This window comes from Strix uralensis, chromosome 2 (genome assembly GCF_047716275.1).
Source record: "Strix uralensis isolate ZFMK-TIS-50842 chromosome 2, bStrUra1, whole genome shotgun sequence".
In the NCBI taxonomy this organism is placed as follows: Eukaryota; Metazoa; Chordata; class Aves; order Strigiformes; family Strigidae; genus Strix; species Strix uralensis.
In genome coordinates, this window is record NC_133973.1 from 41,590,755 (window position 1) to 41,614,719 (window position 23,965).

Below are 23,965 nucleotides of genomic sequence, written 5' to 3' on the forward strand. Positions count from 1 at the left end.
TAGCTCTAATTTAGTGTGTGCTTCAAAAATCTTGCATGTCATCAGTAACTGTACAGTGCAAACTTGCACTTAAATAGAAAAATTGAACGTTTGCACAGAGAACACTAAATTGGACTTACTCTTCTTCATTTCCTCAGACTATGTTAAAGAAGCTCTAGCTGACAATCTGGTACAGGTTAACTTACTTTACACTAAGAGTAAACACGGAACATTTATAGACCACTGGAGCAACTATCCGTTCCCCGCCCAAAATCACACAACCCAGTTCCAGATACTCTTTTGCATGAACTCAGAAATGGATTCTGAGCTAGATTCAGTATAGTGGCAGCTGCAGCAAATCTCTTCCTTCTGCCTGATACCTAACATCTCCCTGCTCCTGACCTAGACTGACATATAACCTATAGTATCGCTGTAAAAAGTCTGTAGTGTCTCCAGGTAGTCTGCAATAGAAACATTAACAGTCATAGCTATGGCAGTAAACCACAGCCCAGCAGCCACTTTTCTTAGCGCTAGCTCAGGAGCAGAGGAGTTACCAGGCACACTGAAACAAAATACTTGGGTGCATGTTAAGTAAATCCAAAGCTTCCTGGAAGTGTCGTATCTAACCATGTGCAGATGGACAGATCTGTGCATGCGTAGTAAACCCAGACCTAGAACAAGAAAGCAGCATACAGCCCATCTGCCACTACAGGAAGACATTGCTTGAATGGCTAGAAATGCACCACCTAGAGCAGCTGTGCTGTATCTAGCAGACTGGCAGCTCTGAAGACTATAAAAGTGTTTTTGAGGACAAGTATGAAAATTGGAGTTTTAAGAAATACAACTAGCAGGCTACCAGCTGGAGATGGTCTGGAGGACAATATTGCCCCCCAAAATTGTGAAATCCCAACAGTTCACTTCCTCTGACCTTTCAGAAACTCATTATCTCCTCTCTCTGTTCACTGAAACACAGCTCCCAGCAAATATTAACGTAGGGAGATAATATCTGATTTGCTAGAGCTCAGCTTGACCATTATATGGAAACTCTGTGACCCTTCGTAAGGGACATGACATCAAAGAAGATTAGATTAGCTTGTGACAACACTCAACAGACCCATCCAGCAAACATACTAGTACAAATAAGTACCACAATTGCAAGTTCAACAAAAGGCTTACCTAAGTATAGGATATGAACTGTTTTCTGAGTAGAAAGAGCAAATATGATAGATCAGTTTAATATGAAAAATTGATCAGAGCTCAGTCTGCAAATATCAGAAAAAACTCTTAATTCTGCATCTGACCAGAACATGATGGCTAGACTCCAGAGTATACTCTCCAAAACATGAAAACTACTGTTTTCAAAGCTTTCAAATATAAAAATATCACCAAAATGAATTTTATCACTGTTTTTTAATCATATTCTATTCCAGTTTTCTTGTCGCATTTTTTTTTTACCTGATTAACTTGTAACCTTGGGCCAAGATTAGTATAGATCTCTTTAAGAAGATCTATTGCTCTGTTTGCGATGTCGTCATTTCCCTGAATCACAACCTAGCATAATAAAAAAAAGCATTAGAACATCTTCAACCTTTCTGGTATAAAATTTAAAAACAAAACTAATACATAAGTATCTTGACACAATAGTATATCCAATTATTTTATGAGGTGGAAGTGACTAAAATGCTTAGTTACAAAACACAGTCAATACAACTTACACTAAAGTTAATTATCTAAGAGTCAAAATCATGAATTAATTAATTTAAAGGAGTTCAGAGTTAGCAAAAAAAGCTGATGCTTTATAAACGTAAGTAGTGTTTATATATTCATCTACATTTCCATTTCCACTAGTTTCAGAGAGTAAGACAACTGTTTTTTCAGATGCTTGAACAGTCTACATCACCAAAGATTTAAAACCAGAATTTTAAAATATTTAAATGGCTGTGAGTGGGTGGAAGGGGGACAGGCAAATGAGTTCTGTTTCTAACCTGATAATCTAAATTTCAATTACTAGCCACCAGGTCTGAAAGCAGCCCTTACAGACAACCCCTGCAGGATACTGAGCTGAAGCTTCATGAGTTCTGTCATGCTGCCAAACAGCAGGGCAGATCCAAGTAAGTTGATTCCCACAACTAAAACATGCTAGCATTATGTGGGCACTTTGTACATAAACACTGTGTGAAAACTTATTAGTATAAAAATTGGTATCTACTTTGGGTTTAACTATTATCACCATGATTAAAATATCTAACCCTTCAACAAGCCACAATCAGAATTACTGAAGACTGTTGCTTTATATACAGCATGTTTTACGAAACACAGCCACAGATAATCACACCGCAGTGCGCTACTGTGGGTTCTAATGCAGCTCTTGAAAACTAGAAATACTCTGAAAAAATTAAGTATCAAGTTAGATACCGATATTTTTCACCAATAGATTTGGCAAGCTTCAGAAAGCTACAATCTTCCTTTTGAAAAACTATAACCATATTTAGGCAAAACGTTGTGGATATAAGAGAAAGAATCAGACCGGTAATCACTTGGTCTAATCTAGAATCACTCCAGTTTACCACACTAGAATCAAAGACATGAACTCGCTTATGAAGTGTACAAAACAAAGCTTATTCTAACGTGCACGTGTGAGAGAGAAACCTACAGATAATTCACCTGGACAGATCTCTTCTTCAACAATGTAGGCAAAATTTTAATCTCATGTGCACACACAAAAATACTTGGTATTTCAAGTAACTGTCCATTAAACATCAGTCTGCAAAGTTACCAACTTGCATACTTGCTGGGAAGATAGTAAGAGTCAATATCCATGCGTTTAGTTTGAAAAAGTACCTTTTTGTAATTTCAGTCTATAACTAATAAATTACACATTCCTAGAAATATAAAAAGAGACTGAGAAAAACTTAGCTGTTAACCTTTCAGATGTTTCCTCCAATTAACTCACCCTCCAAAGGTAGTCTAATCCTATTAATTCCAGATCATCCATCATATAGGCTCGTCTCTTTGCTACTAGCTTTCCTTCTCGACAGTTCACAGCTTTGAAGAAACGTTCAAAACATTTCATTCCATTTTCTGTTAATAGGGAAGGATCCAGCTGAAGCACATTATTTTCAAAGAAGTCCTTATTAATGTCAGGGTCTAAGTCTGGTTCATCCCCCATTAGTTTGGAATACCATTTAAAACAGGCTTCACGATCACAAAGATAAACCGCATTTTCAGCTAAACACTTCCATATTTGCTTCGCCTGAGGGGCACAGAGCCACAGCTGACCATCCTTCAATAAAAATCTTGAGCAAAACAAAAAGACAATTAACAGCACTGTCTAATAGACATCTAGAGTTACAATTCAGTAAAAAGTACAGGCAAAAAGGTGAATATGCATATTAAACATGTATATAAAAAACTTTTATCATCAGTCCATTCATCATTAGTCCCATGATTTCTTAGTAAGTTTGAATGGATCAAGACCTTACAGTCCAAACAAAAAAGAAATAAAATACGGCAAAAAATATTTTACACAAAACCACCAAGCATTGTTTACATATTATAGACAAACAAACGCACATCTCCTAGTATAAACTATTTTCTTTAAAAGTCGGGTCAAAACATAAGAGATTAAATTACTTCTGCAATCACTATGTTTTAGGACTCACTTTAGCCAAATCACAAAATAAGGTATCAATTCTACGGAATACAGCCAGAAGCAGAGGTCAATGAAATGGAATTTTTTCCTTTTATTTAAATAACTTTTTCATTTGTGTTAAATTATTATTAAAGAATTAAGAACTTCAATTCTGAGAGCTAACACTAAGAATGCTTCAGGAAGAACAAATGATAATCAAAGTTCTTCGGAATCACTTTTCTGATTCAAAATATTTTCTATGTGAAAGAAATCAGGGACTAAGTTATGGCACTGCTTTTCAGAAATTGCTAACTACATATGCTACATTTGACAGCCATGGTATTTTATGAATTCCTTTAACAACTAGTGAACTTAAATTTAAGGAAGTTACAATTTTTAACATGCAGGAGTGATAAATTAAGTCTGCTATCCATATGTTTAACAATTTAATTCATAAAAATTCTTGGTAAAATTTTAAAAAGTAAAAAAATCTCCCTTCAAAAACAAGTAAAAAAATACTTCAGAACTGACAGTTCGACAGTTCACATATTACTTGTCTAAAAAAAGGTTAAAACCAAGTAAGAAAAAGCCAAGAGAGGCATAGCCTAAAATCCATCAACACACTGCAGCTCTGTGATGAGAGATCCTTTGTTTTCTCATTTTACTCAAACAGCAGCTGGTCAAAAGTATTCCAAATAATTTTTTTATTCCAACTGCTTTCTAAGGCTCAGTTGTTGATAACCTCAGTGTCTGAAAAACATGTATGTCAGTTTATGATCATGGATTTAAATAGGGTGTGGTACAACAAATAAGGACACATGGACATATCCCTACATGGAATATTTTAAATTTTCAGCTAAGTTACCCAAATACGTAGGTAACTGTATCCACATGCACATTATATTCAAGTCAGTAGGGTTCTGCACACAGACAGAAAAAGCCCATACCAATCTTAGTGCAAGATCAGCCTTCCAATTGCAAAGACCCTAATAAACTTTATTTTAATATTCAAATACTAGCATAGAAGCCCTCTGGGAAAAGAACTAAACCAACAAAACAAAAAGATTTGGTGTATTTTTGCATCTGAGTTTTGAAAGAAGTTAACACAGCAACTTAAAGCTAGATAAGAGAAAGAGATACTGAGTTGTTTTTTTTTTTTGTTAAAAGTATTTAAAGTATTTTTGAAGAGTTGAACAAATGATCAAGTTAGAACTAACCGTAAGAAGTTAAGTCGCTCCTGTACTTCCTGCACATGACTGTATCTGCTTCCTGGTCTTACAGTTTGAGGATCATATTCACCATGCTCTGCAAATATAAAAAGTTTTATAAGACAATACATTCAGAAAAGATATGCTCACTCTAAAAGACAGGACATATTTGAAGACTTGTTAGTCTCAATATACTTAAAACCACTCAAAACCCAACATGTTTTCTGTAAGGTGTATGAAGATAATTTTCAGCAGTCTGCTACCAGTTCGTATTTCATCCTAAATTAAAATGAGTATAGGTAAAGACTACTGAGGTCTATAATCAAATCAACAACTATATGCAGATACATGTGGTCATCATTCAGTATAATGAAAGCATTACAGAACAATTAAGAACCTGCATTCCACTACTCCAATCAATTTTTCCTTATTTCAAGTAGTCAGTTTGAAGTCAGAAGTCAGTCAAAATAAAAGTATACCAAGCATATAATTCTGAGGGTGCTTTAGTTTCATTACAGAGCATCTTTTCAAAAATTTCAGTTTTTCATTTTTAGGGTTTTTCCTCTCCAGAGGAAATCACAATTCCAGTTCTTTAACACTTTTATAAGCAGCTGTGTGACATCACTTTATTTACTGCAAGTTTCAAGCACAAACCCAAATGCCTCTAACACCGACAACCATGAAGCAGAAGTTGAGTAACTGAAAGTAAGACAAGAAGCCAAACTTTTACCTGCATTTTACCAAATCTCAGCATAATATTTTGTTTAACAAACAGTTGTTTGCTTCCTAGGAACTTGGTTTTGGTGTGGTTTTGTTTGATGTTTGGGGTTTTTTGTCTGTTTGTTTGAAGTTAGAGACACAATTTAGATCCCTACTAGCACTACCTTAATCTGTACCAATAATATTTCATCATGACACATCCATTATGACAGCTCCATTATAAACTGATTAATGAATTAATGCTACATTTCTTGTTTGCAAAGGTATACAGATAGCATTTAACTAAGATGACCCAGCTCTGGGAAACTGTGTCATGATAACATCCAGACTCATAGTAAAATTTATCTTCAGAACTGAACATCAGTATCTCCTATTATATCAAGGAGTGGGGAAAAACCCCCAAAACAAAACAAACAAGTTAACAGCTGAAGTGCATCATCAGTGTTTCAAAATTAGAGAAGAACAATTGTCATAGATACTGATTTCTATAATGTGCAAAAGGCACATTAGCTTAAAAATCAAATAAAAGGGAAAACAGAAAACTGGTAGTTAACTGATGTCTACGTAACTGGAGATATTATGTTCACCAGAAATCCTTCCAAAATGTAAATTATGACAACATAATAACAATTATTAAATTATTATAATTATTATTAAATTTAAATTATGATAATATATTAATGAAGTGAGCATAAATGGGCATAAAGGAAGAAATGTGAAAAAAATTCCAAAGAAAGACTATTAAAAGTAGCAGAACAAAAATGATTTAAGTATTAGAAGCAGAAAACCTGAAAAATATGCTGTGGGTCTAGCAGAAGAAACAATTATGGTAGATAATCATATTGCAGAGAAATTAAAACTAATTACTTCAAGTGTTGGGTGTTTTGGGTGATTTTTTTGTTTTTGCTGCAGGGGGAAGGTGGTGGTGGTGTTGTTTGCTTGTTTTAACTATGGGGACTATCTGGGGTTTTTTTTCCTGAATAGAGATTAATTCACAGACACAAGTGTCAGTAGTGGCAATGATAGAAGAATTCAAGGCCAGTCAGTTGCTCAAAGGCAGTATGTATGCACTTAAGAATTCTGAAAAACTCTGAACTACAAAGAAATTCAGTCTCCCTAAATATTCTCCATCTCAGCTTCTTTGTACATTTGCCTGATTTATTTTCTACACTGTTCATCCCACAGCAAGTCCAAGTCTGATTCCCTTAAAAATCTCTTCTACATACAGTACCAGAAGAATGAACAGAGAAATTACAGATCACAAAATGACTGGTTGAAAATTTAAGTATAATTAGTGATAAACACACACGGAAGATCATATGGCACTATTTCTACACATAATTACATTTCATTAACACTTTGGGGGTTTTTTTATTACTTCAGAAAAACAGAAGCTAAAAGAGAACTTGCTAGCAATCTTTTAAAATTTTCAAAAGGTAAATAGTCAAAAAGATGAAACTGTGACCTCTTCTTTCAGGACTACACAATGCAGTAGCAGTTGTCTCATCTCATAAAGGACTTTGCAGAGTTGGAGGAAAGGGTGAGTTCAGTAGAAGAGAAAGTCATAGATCATGGAAAAAATTCTGAATCATAGATTACACTTTTCTTTAACCTTAAAAAAGCAAACATATAAAAGGGAGTGTGACAGAAAAAAATATGCATTAGTGAGTAACAGGAGAACAGGAACACTGTTCTTCATCACAGAACACAACTATGGAAGCCTTCAAGGAAAATAAAGATACACCAAATTCAAAATTAATTTTAAAAAAATATCACAAATTACACAGTAATTGTGGCATTAACTACCAGAAAGATCCATGGGCAACTAGATGGGTTTTTTCTATGGCATTTGTTTGACCTGTGATGTTTGGATGTTTGCTTTAAATTTTCTCCATCTCATTTACCTTCTCTAGCTAAGCTTAATTCTACAGCTGTTCAGTTCTTTCTTTTTCCCCTCACAATCATAATCTTCCTTCTTCTCCTTTCAATTATTCCTGCCCCCTGCATGTTTCCTCCTCCTCCAGGAAAGTATGGAAGGCAAACTTCACAGCACTCTCTGTTCTGCTCTATTTAGTATATAGAATTGAGACTGAAATTGCACAGGAACTGTGTATCACAGTCTTAGTACAGTATCTGGAACATTAGGAGGTATTTTCTGGCTGCCCTTAATCAAGTAATAAAGCATCTAATAAAAAAATCCAATCCACTGTTCATCTGTTTTCATACTCTGATGCAAACAAGTAGAAGTTCTGCGGCAGCTTCATCTCAAGAAAGCACACGTTTAATTGCTTTGTAATTAAATTAAATTTAAACTTTTTGCACACTTGTAATTCCTATCATGCTGAAGGTGTTTATATTACTGCTTTACCGAGTCATTACAGTTGAGGAGGGGCAGGGCAATGGGACATGTTTTTTGGCACAAGAAAAGAATCATGCAAGGGTATCTAATTATTATGCCAAGTTCATCAACAATTTGATAGGTAAACAATATTGTCGAAAACGACCTTTTGGCTTCAGAGTTCAAAACTAATTGAAATTAATGAATACTAGTTCAGACATTAACAGCACGTGTAGGCTGTTTTTGGACAAAGACAGCACTGCATTAGAATATAGTTGCCAATCATGTTTCCTACCTAACCATGAGGCCAAACCACAGATTTCATAGCTGGCCAAAGTCCAAGAGAAAGACAGACTCACTAGAATCAGAGATATAATTAAGATGCAAAGTTCATTATAAATGAAATTGCATTTCTGTATCACTTTAGCAAAGTTAAAGAGCACTCCAACAGCTTACAGAAGTTACATGAAATAGTACTTTTTCTATTCCACCTTCCTGGAGAAGACTAAGCCTAAGACAGGCTTTTGAACAGAACAAAGCATTTAGTATTATTCTAACATTAATTAGTTCAATGCTATCATTAATTAAGGAACTTGAATTAGGGTAACCCCCCTCATGTATTCCTGAATAGAGAGATATAGCTGCAGCACGCAGATTTAGTTTAAATGGCATTCTCATTGACCTATACCTGGCTGAATCATAGAACAGTTTGGGTCAGAAGGGACCTTAAAGATCACCTAGTTCCAACCCCCCTGCCATGGGCAGGGACACCTTCCACTAGACCCCGCTGCTCAAAGCCCCGACCAACCTGGCCTTGAACACTTCCAGGGAGGGGGAATCCACAGCCTCTCTGGGCAACCTGTTCCAATTTCTTCCTTATATCTAATCTAAATCTACCCTCTTTCAGTTTAAAGCCTTTACCCCTCATCCTATCACTACACTCCCTGATAAAGAGTCCCTCCCCATCTTTTCTGTAGGTCCGCTTTAAGTACTGGAAGGCCACAGTTAAGGTCTCCCTGGAGCCTTCTCTTTTCCAGGCTGAACAACCCCAACTCTCTCAGCCTGTCCTCACAAGGGAGGTGTTCCAGCCCCCTGATCATCTTCATGGCCTCCTCTGGACTCACTCAAGCAAGTCCATGTCTGTCTTATGTTGGACTCTGTAGCTGGACACAGCACTGCAGGTGGGGTCACAGGACAGTGGAGTAGAGGGGGAGAATCACCTCCCTCAACCTGCTGGTCACAATTCTCTTGATGCAGCCCAGGATACAGTTGGCTTTCCGGGCTGTGAGTGCACGTTGCTGGCTCATAGTCAGTCTTCCATCCACTAATACCCCCAAGTCCTTCTCCACAGGGCTGCTCTCAATCCACCCATTGCCCAGCCTGTATTTGTGCTTGGGATTGCCCTGACCCATGTTCAGGACCTTGCCCTTGGCCTTGTTGAACTCCATGAGGTTCAGACAGGCACACCTCTCAAGCCTGTCCAGGTCCCTCTGGATGGCACATCCCTTCCCTCCAGCATGTCAACTGCATCACACAGCTTGGTGTCATCAGCAAACTTGCTGAGGGTGCACTCAATCCCATTGTCCATGTTGCCAACAAAGATGTTAAACAGCACTGGTGCCAATACTGACCCCTGAGGAATGCCACTCAGGGCTATTCTCTTCATAAAGCACCACTATTCAAACAAGTCCTCGAGGATGTATTTTGGATATCTTCTACCAAGTACTCCAAAATTAAATTAATTCCAAAATTAAAGATGTCTAAGCAAACTTACCCAAGCACTGGAAGACACATACACACATGCAAATGCCTGTCCTCTCCAAACAATGTGCAAATACCCTGCCCTCTCCAAACAATCTATATTGAATGTCTACGTAACATACTGTGTCACTTCTGAGATGTAACTGGAAAGTTGGTAGGATGTTATGATTCCAGGGTAGAATGGTTCCTAGTTCCAGTCAGTAGACAGAGGAAGGAAGGGGGGCACGTAAATCTCCTCTCAATTCTGTTGGCTTAATTCAGTATATAAAGTACTGTGGTCCAGGGTAACAAGGAGTTTCCTGGTCCATCATTCTCCTTCACTTCCCTACTTCTACCTCAGTAGCTAGAAAGCTCATCCAGAACAGGGGTGTAAATTCATCAGCAAAGGCTTGAATGTAGCCTGAAACATATAAATACTAACATGATGTGCTGCCGAAGTGTTGCTGATAACAAATGCAGTGAGAAAGCAACTAAACAGAAATGGGACTTGAATGGTAAAAAGAAACACTATCCCTGTGGTTTGAAGTCCTTCTCCCTGACAAATTCCAAACACTGGCTTCAAATTCAGGTGATAAAAAGAACTTCTCAAAGGAGCCTACAAAAATCAAAACTAGAAGTGGGACAAAATCCAAGATTATTATTAGGACTTTCCACAAAAATAACCACCCTAGCCTAAGTAGGGCAAGATGATGTTTATCAATCCACGGATAAATAAGTGCTGCTACTTCCCCATATTCTGCTGTAAAACACACCACATTTTCAATTAGGAAACAAAATGTCTACATTTTAAGCTCTTCTTGCCCAATTAGATACCACAAAGGCTATCAACCCCACAGATGCTTGAAAATTAAACAAATAAACTTTATAGTTATTTCATTAGGAGAATTTACTTTTAACTCCATTTTCAACTGGAGTTTTCATACAGTCTATTTATAAGGCAATTTTTATTTTAAAACTTACCTTTAGCATACTGTCTCATGCTTTCCATATAGGCAGAGAGATTTTCTGCAACCAATGTAACTAGGGCATGATTGTGCTGAAGTTGATTGATTAAGTCATGTCGGTAAAACACATGGGGACTTCGCTGAGTTTGACTGAAATTAAAATACAAGTGTTATAAGAAAAGCAGAGAAGTCTTGCACCTAACAGTTCAGAAATCAGTTTAAGAAACTCATCTTTGATGCATGTTCCAAATTTTCCTAAAAGACCTCTAATAGAAAGCACATTAAGTCTTTGACAATACTTTTTTTTTATTCTGACGTACCAACAACTCTTACCAGTTATTAAATGCAGTTAATTTATGAGGATTATACACTTACAGTATGTATGAAAAATATCAAAGCAATCTGAGCAGCTCAGTATGCTGGAGGAAGAATATCTGCAGCAAGACAGGAATAGAAATACCTGCCCACAAACTGCATAGTAAAGACAGAGACCCTCAACTGTAATGTAACTACAGTATGCATAACCACAGTTTCTTCCACATCCATTTGATATTATTTTCTAAATTTAGTATTAAAACACTAAGTAAAACTAGGTCAATTTTCAAAACGAAAGCTCATGGTCTTAAAACTATCGTGAAAGAACACTAGCCAATATCACACCAATTCTTTCAACACCTAAAAAAACTGTAACTCTGCATTGTTTTCCTAACAATATCTATCTGAAAAAAATGTTGGTACAAACATAAAAAAGCACAGTTACACAGAGCACATAATCTAAGAAAAACAGAAAAGAAATGCCCCGAATAATTAATTAGATGATCATTTAAGTCTATTATCAAGACCTGACCAAAAATACTGTTTTTAAACAATACTAGACATATTTAGATTACAAAAGCAAACTGCAAGAGAAAATATAGAGCCTGGGTCCAAAATCCATGAACAATCCATACTATGAACATTACTGAATTCTACAACTTAGGGACTAATCACCTCTTCAGAACAGTCTCAAAATGCCTCAACTTCTGTAGATCAGACCACTGATCTCAGCTGCATAAACAATGCAAACCTGCACTGCTCTTCCATGGTAAAGAGAGAAAAAAAGGAAAAAAGCAGGGGTGAGGGGGAGGGGAGGGAGACGACGCATTCCTCATTGTACTGCCACTCAGCTGATCCAGTAGCCTGCCCTGAAGAAATATAAATGTGATTTCAGAACTCCTTTCTCCTTTCCTTCAACACTTAAGAAAGTAGACCCCAGAATTAGCTGAACGGACTACAGGTAGGAATTCTCATCCTTCCTAGGAAACAGGGTCTCCATATTACATGACCTACAGCACTCTATCACCGCACCTTTTGAAAACAGTAAAGAAGACAAGAAATCCCAGTTCCAACACCAGCTGATAATGATCTTGCAGCTGACAACCACATTTCACTCCAGATGTAACAACAGCAGCTAAACTGACTCACTGGACCAAAGATCACTGTCAATCTGGGTTTAAAAGAGAAGCTATCAACATCCTTCCAGTAATTTTGTTGCCTACAACCAACAGTTTGGCCTGCTAAGTACAGAGGTCTTCAGAAGATTAAGTTAATAATAATTAGATAATATTATTTAGCAAAGCTTTGCAAAACAGCTTGAAAGACGCACTTAAAACACAAATTGTGTTTAAAAAAAAAAGATTCAGACATTAGTCAGAGAGAAAACAGAATGGATGGGAAGTATGAAGGAAGAAAACATACAGGATTTCATACACCCAGAAAGAACATTCTCTGTTTTCACTTTGAGAAACTTTCCAATTACACTTCATTCCATCTTTGCCAACCCTCCTTGCTCAGCATAAACCAGCAGCACAACCAGCAAAAGACTGGATGTCTCTAGTGGCTACCTGAGATGTTACCTCTAGATAGAAAGATGCATTTACAAAGGGTAACAGTAAATAAGAACACTGACTATTTGGGAAACACATATAATGAAACAACTAAAGGAACAAGCAGAAGCAAGATGGGGGATTTTGCAGAATCAAGCTATTGGAGTATGTATTTATATACTCATTATGCATTTGTATTAATCTTACAAAGTACAGCAAAAAGAAAGCTTTATCAGCAGAAGACAATCTTCTGCACTAGACATTTTTTACTTTTCTCCTTTCTCGACCACATGCACAAACAGTAAATTTGGACACATGGATTCATATTGGTTAGCAACTACTTACAGCAGTTGAATAATTGTAATAACTAGAGTTATGAACAAGTTGTGAGTTGTTACACAGTATTTGTGAGCAACATTTAAGATGTTATTTTGATCATCTGCTAGGATGGAGTCAAAGGCAAGACGATTGTCTTTGGGCACAGAAAAAAGCTGATCTGGCAAGACTTTCTAGAATTAAAGCAAACTCCACATGCAACTATAGAATTACTCCTTAGGTATCTGAAGTTAGGCTGTACGATGATGTTGCCATTGGGACATATTCCTTCAGCAATAACTGAGGAGTGTGAAAAATTGAAGTTAACGGCAAAACTCAACTTTTCATTGTGCTTCTACTAAATGGGTATCAAAAACCAATGTGTAACAGGACAAATTAACGTTTTGAAATGGATGCCAAAGTACATTACAAATACTAAAAAGGGTATTTTATAGTTAGAATCCATGCTTATGTGGTAGAAAAATACCGGCAAAGTGACAAAAGCAAAATTCCAAACAACTTAATTTAAATGGATGTGCTGGGTGTGCATGGCAGGGTTTTTGGTAGCGGGGGAGAGGGCTACAGAGGTGGCCCCCTGTGAGAAGCTTCTCAAAAGCTCCCCTGGCTTCACGTTGAACCGGCCTCTGGCCAAGGCTAAGTCAGTTAGCAACAGTGACTGCACCTCTGCTGTAACATATTTAAGAAAGAGAACCTTGGGGGGTGTTGGGACTTGTGAGGAGGAATTAGGAGAAGGACACCTATGTGAACACTGAGGTCAGTGGAAGGAAGGAGGATGAAGGGGGGGAGGTGTGCTGGAGCAGAGATCCCCCCTGTATCCCCTGGTGAGACATAGGGCTGCTCCCCTGCCACGCATGGAGATCACCGCAGGAGCAGAGATTCGCCTGCAGCCTGTGGAGGACCCCACACTGGAGCGGGCAGTGGCACCCAGAGAAGGCCAGAACTCTGTGAGCAGAAGCCCCCGCTGCTGTAGTTTGGCACTGGGAGGACTGCAACACATGGGGATTACCCACGCCAGAGCACCTCAAGAAGAATGCATCCCCTGGGGAGGACTCACGACAGATAAAGTTCATAGAGGACTGCCTCCCATGAGAGGGACGCCAGGTGGAGCAGGGGGAAGAAAGCAGAAGAGTGCTCCCCACCACTTACAGGAAGGAGCAGCAGACTGACTGTACCCCCTGTCCCCTGCCCCGCTGGTGGGGAAGAGGTGGAGGTATCAGGAACACAACTGAGCCTGGAAAAAGGGAAGGGTTGGGGGGAGGTGTTTTTAACATATGGTAATGCTTCTCACTGTCCCATTCTGTCTATTAAGTGTTGTTGTTGTTAGTATTCTGAATTAAAGTGATGTTCTTTTTCTTCCCGTAACAAGTCTGCCTGTTGCCCATGACTGTAGTAGGTGAGCCACCCCTCTCTGTCCTTATCTCAATTCCTGAGCCTTTTGCTTCATTTTCTCCTTCCCAGCACTGGGTGGGTGGGGGTGGGAAGGGGTGAGTGAACAGCTGTGTGGTGCTCAGTTGCCCGCTGGGCTCAACCCACAACAGTGGATTTAAAAGAAATTATTCATCTGCACATATAACTTGCCCAACATACTACTACACATGTAACTCAGCTTTTGAAGCTGAGAATTCGTCTACTAGATGAGCAAATGCTACGTACTATTAAAAGCAGACATTAAAAGACCAAATAGCAGTGACCAAATCCAGCAAATTCTACTATTTAGACTAAAAAGTGACTTGAAGCTAGCATCATTGTTTCCTTTAAAGCACTAACAAAACCCTTAACTCTTACAGAAGGTCCTCTCAAATGCTCAGTTGATTCTTCTGGGCAAATAATTTAGGAGACCAGCCTTATACTGCTTGAGTAGATAGATATAGGTCAAATTTAAGTGCTTGAAACTGGTCCATCAGCCAACACAATCAGTACACTAAAGGTCAGTATTTTGAGTAATAAAGTTGGCTATTCCTTAATATTAGTAAGAATCCTCGTACCTAAGTAAGAATTCTTTTCTTATGCTGCTGCAATTCTAGTTAAGCTAAACTTCCTGAAACATGTGGCATTTCTTTGTGGTCAGGAGTTAAATTTTGCCAAACGAATTGTATAACCAATTTGTCACTTTGCTCAACTGCATGAATAACTAGCAACAATTAAATCCTCCTCCTCAAAAGAGTCTCTACAGCGCCAATGGCATAAGATAATTTATACTTCTTTTTGCCAAGAATCAGCAGCCTAAATTGTTCTGGACCGAGCTTTTAATTGCCAGTGCCAATCAACTGAACCACCCCAAAGGAGTAGTATATAGATTATGGGATTAATGTTGCACACAGAAAGCTCTGTGAAATGTCTTTGAGGCAGCTGTCACAAACATCTGTTTTGATTGATTTTCAATCCAAATTCTAGAAGGATGTTAATTAAAGTCTAAAGTCAAATAAGGTAAGCGAATAGGAACAGGTATTGGATGCATGCTTTACAATTTCCAAACTGTATCGAATGTTAAGAGTTATCAGAAAACTCTGAGGACTAGCAAGTCACCAAGTACTTCAAAATGATGTTTTCACTCACAGGTTTTCCAGTCACCTGGGCAGTAATACTACATGACTAAAAAAACTCCCTCAACAGTAACTTGCTCATAAAAGCTCTCCACAGGAAGAGGTTAAGTCCCTTGATTAAAACCTTTAATTCAAAGTTTACTTTCTTGCCATACGTGTTTTCAAATTCTGTATAAAAATGAGGAATGAAAGAGATGGTCTGACAAAACATACTATATATATATATACACACACACTGTACATATGCCATACAGGGAACCTAAATTTCCACAATCAAAAGAAGTTAGGTTCCTCCCAAAATTAATTCACAGAGCAGAAACCTAATTAGTGCCTTGAATGAGCTCTGCTTCGATAATTACTTAAAGCAAAGCCTCTCTGTTAAGGCATTGTGCCAAAAACTGTTCAACTTGAACTACCATGAATAACCAGGTATCTACAGTCACCTACAGCATGTAAAAGGTTAAGGACCCCAAGACACAGAAAACAAACTTATGTGCTAATCGGCTGGTAACTTTGTGACCTTGTTGGAAAAACCTCAAACAATCATTAATGTTAAACTGTAAAGGATTAAAATGTCATGAAAATTGAGAAAGATGTTGCAAACTAAAGCCAGGAATGCCATATTATTGCAGCTCCTTAAAACAGTATCAGTAAGAAGATAGTGTTATGTAAACAGAAGGCTTATTTTCTTCAACTCTCCTTGCCTTGATCCTTCTTGTAAGCAGACTAATAGCAACATTGATTTTAATTCTTTATCTGCTTACAAGAATTAAAAAAATTATGCAACACTGATAAGCAAACAATATTTTTCTGGAGTTTGTGAAAATTCTGATGTGGATACAAAAACTGTTAGGGGCACAGAATATCAAATATTTCTATAGTGAGAAGACATTTAAAACACTGAAAAACAAGCACATATATTTTAACAAGTCCAAACAGACAATGGCTTTTCTTTTTTCCTGCCTTTGAGAAACAAACCAACCAACCTCCCATCACTCCCAACCAAAAAAAAAAAAAAATTAAAACAAACCCAACACATTTGTAATCTTTTCCATTCAGGACAGAGAATCAGTATTTTTCCCAGAAAAAAAAAAAGTCATCTTTGATTTCAAGTATATAAACTAGATGACCTGTATAAATTTATCATGAAAGAATAGGGATGGGTGGATATTTTTGTGTACATATATGCATATAAAATATATTTCTATTTTGTAAACCAATTCCGTTGTTAGGCAGGGCAGTCCATGTATAATAGAAAAACGATCCCAGATTTTCCAGAAATCAGACTACTATTCTAAAAAATTAATAAAAACATGTTCTTACTGAACCTAGGTGTCTGAATTTAAAGGTTATTTATACACATTAAAACAAACTCAAGAACATCTTCAAACACAGGTTAAGGTTTTACCTAAGCTTTCCCTGCCTCTTTTAAAAAAAATAAAATTTGTCTCATTCCAACCCATTCAACTTTTAACAGACAAAATTTTATTTGCATTCCATTCCTACCTCAAGTTTTGTGGTGCTTCACCAAACAAACTGCAAATTTCTCTAATCTGTTTCAGTGCAGGAATGACCCATTTGTCATTTGTGCGAAGCTCTTCTATAAAACGATCTATCCACTGGATCTTTTGTGTATCTCGATCCTTAAAGAACAAGCATTTATAATGAAAATCAAGAATACTGCAGAAACTATCATCATTCCCTTACTTTATTTGTTTCCAAGATAGAACATACAAAAGCCACACAAATACTAAATCAACTGAGTTCTGCAGCATACAAGCATAAGAAAAGTATCTGAGCAGCACTACATGTTGGCAGAAGCTATCAGTGTGTTACAAACTCTCCGCCTTCAAGCGCCCAAGCATTCAGTATGTATAAGAAAACCTGTAGCTAGAGAGGATCATCTGTGTCTAAATAATTTGCTCTTTTCCTTCCTTCATTTATTTCTACTCACTGGTACTCAGAGTAAACTGCTATGAAATATCAAGAAACAATGAGAAACTGTTTCTTAACAACTAAGAAACAAAACCTGCCAGCGGCATTCTGAACCACAATGAATTATTATTCTGGCAGATTTACCCAGAAGTTTGGGTGGGGAAGGAGAGCATGTAACAGTTTTCACTGTCCTTTACTAGATCCTTTCTAATATTCTACCAGACGCCATAAGGACTTATTGAAAAAAAAAAACAATCCACGCAAACAAATTAGCATAATCAAGTTCAGAAAAAAGCAAAGACCAGAGCAGGGCTGTTTTCCCTTTCTCCCTGTTTACTTTGGTAGCATTCTTCTCCACTTCCCCCTATGTTGTCATTACAGTATGTCACCAACTGTAACAAGACAGGCAAACTGATATATTTCACTCTTTCCAATTAAAGCATGAACTGTGTTATTTAAAGTATGTCCCATAACATTTTAAAAGTACATGGATGTTCGTAGAATAACACAGATCTATGATAACAAACACTTTTGTTAAATTATCAAATCACTTGATTTTTTCATGGGGGATGGAAGGAAACTGTCAGTAACTGATTTCACAACAGAATACACCAGATTACTCACCTGTGAACAGCTGTAATCTAAAATTTTAATATGGGCACTAAGAGCCTGGTCCATGATATCAACTGGTACATCATCACTATGAGCCAAATTCCACAGAAGGTTCAGCACTTTGTGTGCCATCACCCCATCCTTGTCATCCTCTGCAAGACGACGAATTAACTCAAGTAGTTTCTCACGCTGTTTTTTGCTTGCATTTGTCCAACTTGCCTAAGAAAATATTTTGACATGAAAACCAGACTTTAATTCCATACATAACCTGCACCATTAACAAATGATGCAACAATAAAGTGATGCAACTATATAAAGAACCTTCTCCTTAATTTCTTTCATTAAAAATAGAGCACATTAGATTAATGTATGTCAGACTCAATTGAATAGCTCTTCTAGTGTTTACAACTAAAGTGTATTCAACTTTAAAAAAGGGTCTTTATTTAAAGATTACAGATGTGCTTGTAAAAGTTAACATTACCATTGACAAGTTCACCAACAGTCAAAATAGAGCAGACTCAGCTGTTCCTTGCAAATGCTTCCTCAAAACTCCTGTGCTTATACTTAAATGACTTCTTAAATAACTTAAAATCACTAAATGAGTAAAATTTTATTATCACTTCTGCCTCTGAATCTAACTGAAACAAACGTCCTCCGCATTAATTTAACCTTTTTCTGAGTAAGTTTCCAATATAACATTACTTCATATCTACTTCAAGGTCAGACACAACATGCGACAGTTTACACACAGCATTTCTGATCATTTAGTTCAGTATCTGGGTTACAGAACATTAGACCCATATTCACCAAACTACAGGACCTCCATTAATCAGAGCACAAATGGCATGTAAGCCAAAATGTGACTATAATGCATTTATCTAAAAACAGAAAACAGAGTCTACACAGCTGGCTTGCATTTTCTAACACAGCAGATCATCTCCTAAAAGCGAAACAGTAGAACAAGCCAGACAGCACCACTACTGGAAGCTACGAATGTTAATGTTAGCATACATAAAAAGCCAGTGAATAACAAACTTTCAGAAGCAAGTTGTTTTGTGATTTCAATCAAATCATTACATGTTTATAAACATTCAACATTATCTTCCTGAGACTGTTTCATTCTGTATCTGTGTTTACCAGAGAAAAATTATTGCATGATAGAGAGGAAGTTGGGGGAGCAGGGAACGGAAGTCCTTGATCTCCTCTACTTAAAAGATCAAAAGCAGCAGTGCCTGGTAAACGTGATGAAACCTACTCTAATGCTAGAAGAAAAACATTATTTACTAAATCACCAACAGTTAATAATTTGGAAGAAATGCAAAACACTACGTAAGACAAATAACTTATTTTATTTGAAAAATTCAATACTCCTAGGATTGCTGTCACTTTAATACTACAGGCCTCAACAGATGCGCATTACCCAGAAGCATTTAAACCTGAAAACAAAACTGTCAATTGAACTAGCATAACCAGCCGTTGCTTTAGACAGGAAGCAAATCAAAAATCTCACAATGAATGCTCACTGAAGAATAGCACAATCCAGCATTTCTAATATTAAATATTACGGACTGTTGCTACACATTAAGAAGTCTTTTAACATAAAGAAACTACCTGTGCCTAAAAGAAGTTGAAAGTAGACGTGAAAGAGTCACAAATGTATATTCAACTTCACAACCATTTCCTGAATACAGTCAAAACATGCATAGTTACCTTAAAACAATCAAACAGGTGATCAAGCTGTTCAGGAGAGAAATCCCAAGCTAATTTTGCAAGGAGATCATGTACATTTTTTACAATGGCTTCATGTTTTCCTGCCTGTCAAGAAGACAAAAAGAATCCACCAACATTTGTAGCAATCCATATTAAGTCAAGGAGCAAGGCATCCTACATCATTTTTACAAAAAGACTGTTTGAGGTGGCCAGCAAAAGAAGCTGATGCTGTGGGAGCAGCGTGGCAAACTGAACCCTTACTTCACTGGGAAGTCACAGTATTTAGATTCCCCTGGTACGTTTAAGTATTTAAGTGTGCTCTGTGTGTGTGTACACAAGTATTTATTTAGAATATAAATACTGCACTATCACAATATTTACTTTTTTACCAATCATGCTGGGACAGTAAACAATAGTCTAAAAGCATGTTTTAACCTACAAATCAGTATTTTATTTTAATGTAGGTTTTTGGGGTTTTTTTAAAGGACTCAAAATCCACTTCCTCGGTGAATTTCATTGAGGTGTTTTAAGCTGTAAAACAATTTTTAGGACTTCCACATTGTTTCTCAGGCTGAAGTACTTCCTTTGTGCTAGTGGATTCACGGACAACTATTGCTTTCTATTACAAACAACTTGTTGGCAGAGAACATTTTCAAGTCCAGCAGCTTATAAAGTCTAACAGTCAACTAACAGCAAGATGTTGAGTTATATACTGGACACGGTTTTAAGTAAAAGTTTGGTGTATATTACTGTTTTGACATTTAAGGAGGAAAACAGTAAGAAGAAAACAGCTAGCTTAATTTTAACTGGGTGAGAAGAAAATTTCCTTCCTACATGCCCAGGCCGGAAAGTGCATCCCATACTTTAAATCTGTACTCAAAACCAATACTTTTGGACCATGTGAATCAATAGCTGATTTACTGCAGAAAAATTTCCTGTAAGCATAGAATAAAAAATGTGAAATACCTAGAAAACAAAGTCACTGTAATTAATTTTGTACAGTATTAAAAATGCATGCATGAGCAGTTTTAAAATTAATTTCCTTCTAAAAGCTTGCATCAGTATTTCATTTAAAGACAAAAAAAGAGACTAATAGCTTTGTTACACGCTGTGCCATAAATTCTTTATAGCGTGCCATAAAATTTACTTTTTAAAAAGAAAAATGAAGTAGAAACATTCTTTTTCATGTTATGGGTCAGATTACAAGAGAAGGAATTATGAAACCACTTATTCCACTTGATTTTGCAAAACATCGTAGAATTTTTTTCTCTCGTCAGACCATTTCCTGAATAGAAAGAAAAACTGAGAGCATACAGGGCAGAAGGAACATCTACAATATAACAAATAAAAGAAGCAGCATGGACAGCTGCTGGGGGGGCAAGGCAAGAAGAGTAAGAAAAAGGCATATAACAATCTTGTCTTGGGAGGTTTTTAACAGACATAGGGAAGCCCTTAAGAACAGAAAAGGCTGGGAAAGCAGTACGAGACAATAGGAGAAGAAATGGAACACGGTGTGGGAACTGTCAGCTTGCTGTGCAGGAACAGGGAAGCACCTGTAAAGTTCTATTTAAATGCTCCAGAATGTAAGTAATAATGAGACTCCAACACTAATCTCTGCAATTTTATTTCTTGTCCAACTGGACCTTTCCTTGCAACTCAACAGACTGCAGCTTAATGCTTGCCTTTAGAGACTTCCAATATTATTCCTTTAATCAAATACACTTCTATATTGTGAGCACTGGCTCTGTAAGACCTGAAAACACTTCAATAAAACTTAAAACTTACATTACTTTCTAAAGGCAAAAGCAGCATGATTATATTACTTTTCATAAACTACTTACTTTTATTCTAGTTGTATACTGAGATTCTCAGGGCACTTCTATACTGTCAACTGTAAATTTGTTGTTGCCTCTAAACCCAGGCAGCAACATAACAGCTCTAGCCTGAAAGCAAAACCACACCGTTGCTGCACTGAGCCAGAGCTAAAATAGCCTGCCTGTTATATAAAGCTACACAGTAAATCAACTCCTCGCTACTGAATTTCATGCTCCAGCTGCTCTCAGCAGCAGTCATTTAGTAAGAACTTCTAAAAACTACTAAACACAGGGAGCAGTCAAGTTGGTAAAAATCATTCTGTATTAGCAGATTTTGGTATTCTTACCTTTTAGTCTATTTAAATTCCATGGCCAAAGCCACAGTGAAACTATCTACGCGAACAAGACTTACTGAATTTCAACTTTCACACAAAAATAAAAAACAGGGCAAAACTGCAGGAAGTGCACTGTGGCAACTACCTAATTGAAAGCATACGAAGTGAGCTGAGTAAGCTGGGTAACTGAGGGCATGGGAAATTTATTCCTAAATTTGTTTTGCAACCATTGGGGTGGACTATGCCTATTTTCTCAGGGTTGCACCACTTGTTCGCATTTTTCTGGAAGTGTAAAAAGTTTGGCTTAAACTAGTTTATCCACACATCCCATTTCCAGCCACCAGGAGTAATAGAATTTCTTGAAAAACTTTTTTCCAAATTTCAGATTTTTTTTTTTTTTTTGTCCTTATAAAAGGTCAGGCTCTAATATAGCTAATACAAGCCTAATAACAGCAAACTAACTTCTCGAAGTCTTTCCCCCCACCCCCGACTTCTTACAGTCTGGAGAGGTCCACAGACCACAAGTTGAAAACTAACAGTATGATCATGGACTCAAGTAATCTGTGTATTGCTCTGTTCGACAATGTAATTCTCTGAACAGGACTTTGGGATAAGGAGAAAATTTGAGTTCAGCCTGTGCAATTACTATCATGTTGGAATTGAAGTCTAGAGATTATGAAGTTAGTTGAAACACCAGAGGTTTCAAGTCAACCCTCTATTACATCACCTATATTCCCAAGTGTTTTAAATGTAACCTGAAAATAAGGACACCTGGATATGTCCACTCAAGTCAAACTTAGTTTCAGAAGCACATGAACACACATAAATTAGGGATATAATACTACCCAATTCCTGTATTAGCCCTTGTCATGGTATAACCCCAGCTGGCAACTTAAGCACTACACAGCTGCTCACTCTCCACCCCACAGTGGGATGAGGGAGAGAATCAGAAGGGTGAAAGTGAGAGAACTTGTGGGTTGACATAGAGTTCAACAGGTAAAACTTTTGCTTTACCTGCATAGCTCCATATAAGCTACTATCAAGAAATTTAACTCTATCCCTGCCAAAACCAGTACAACCCTCTTATCTTGGAAACCAGATTTAGCCTTCCTGCACTTGAAAGCCTAGCCTAAGGGTTTACTTGTACAATTAAGTTACAGTTTTACTACCCATTACTTATGAACAAGGATATATGTACTCATGCTTGTCTCTATCCTAAAATGACCTTTTATTTTCTGTCTACTCAATAATTAATAATGATTTTGTCTCTTCAGCTGCCCATTATGTGTGCTAAACTCATGCAGCCCACAGGTAGGAAGCCCAGCTTCACCGATCATTTTCGTAAACAAGTCAATATTGCAAAATTTATGATTTTTCAAAAATAATCATTAAAACACAAAGGAAAGAGTTTGCTGTTAAACAACTTCTAGAACAGTCATTATCATAAGCTTTATTAATAGCATTCTGCCCAAGAAAAATTTACACAACTGTGGTGAACTCAGATATTAAAGCATTTTAAAATATTAAGTCATTACGTAGCATGTTCCTTCATAATCTAGACTTTCACCAATGTTGAGGGTTCCTTAATACTTAAAAAGGATAATCTTTGCACCATGTTCTGAACTGTTCCTTTAGACTTTACATACATGTGTAGTTGACCCCTTCCACTGAGGACACTTGAGAAGATAACTTTGAGATCCAGGACCCCAGAAAAGAACACCATTTAATTTCAAATTTTTCTTTACTTTTGTCTAACACCAAGCAAAAGAAGCACAAGTCATCTTCTCAATACATGACATACAACAAGATCCCTCCTTTGCAGTAGCACGCAAGCAGTTGAATTCTTTACCTGTGCAGCCCAAATGTTGTCAAGATCCTGCAAAGTGAGGGCTTTTTCTTTGATGACAAAACGGAGAATTTTCTCTAACTTCTCTACATACTGAGGTTGATGAAGACTATCTCTCAACACAATTGATAAAATATTATTCTGCTGGATCCATTCCTGAATATAAAAAGAAAGTAGTGCCATCTCAAATTACTGAAGTGCTGTCACTGATATTTAAGATAAAAAGACAAATATCAACCTGTTACAGATTAATGACTTTATATACAATATTCTCATCGGGAGAGGTGAGAAAGATGCAGCACAAGAGGAAGGTATTTATCTCTAACTTTAATTTCCTCTTTAAAAAAAATAATCAGCATTTTAAGTATCACAGTGACTAGTGTATTGT

General features: G+C 37.0%; 1 protein-coding gene across 5 annotated transcripts in view; it reads right to left on the reverse strand.

Annotated features, from left to right (window-relative positions):
• USP9X (ubiquitin specific peptidase 9 X-linked) overlaps positions 1-23,965 on the reverse strand; it is a 107,746-nt gene that overhangs the window by 44,477 nt on the left and 39,304 nt on the right. For all 5 annotated transcript variants that reach the window (XM_074858522.1, XM_074858517.1, XM_074858518.1 and 2 more), the window contains 8 exons: positions 23,581-23,733; positions 19,583-19,687; positions 17,885-18,091; positions 16,832-16,968; positions 10,598-10,731; positions 4,828-4,915; positions 2,933-3,275; positions 1,435-1,530 (listed from right to left, as the gene is read on the reverse strand). In XM_074858522.1, coding sequence (XP_074714623.1) covers positions 1,435-1,530; positions 2,933-3,275; positions 4,828-4,915; positions 10,598-10,731; positions 16,832-16,968; positions 17,885-18,091; positions 19,583-19,687; positions 23,581-23,733 — 1,263 coding nt within the window. The remainder of the gene's footprint in view (positions 1-1,434; positions 1,531-2,932; positions 3,276-4,827; positions 4,916-10,597; positions 10,732-16,831; positions 16,969-17,884; positions 18,092-19,582; positions 19,688-23,580; positions 23,734-23,965) is intronic.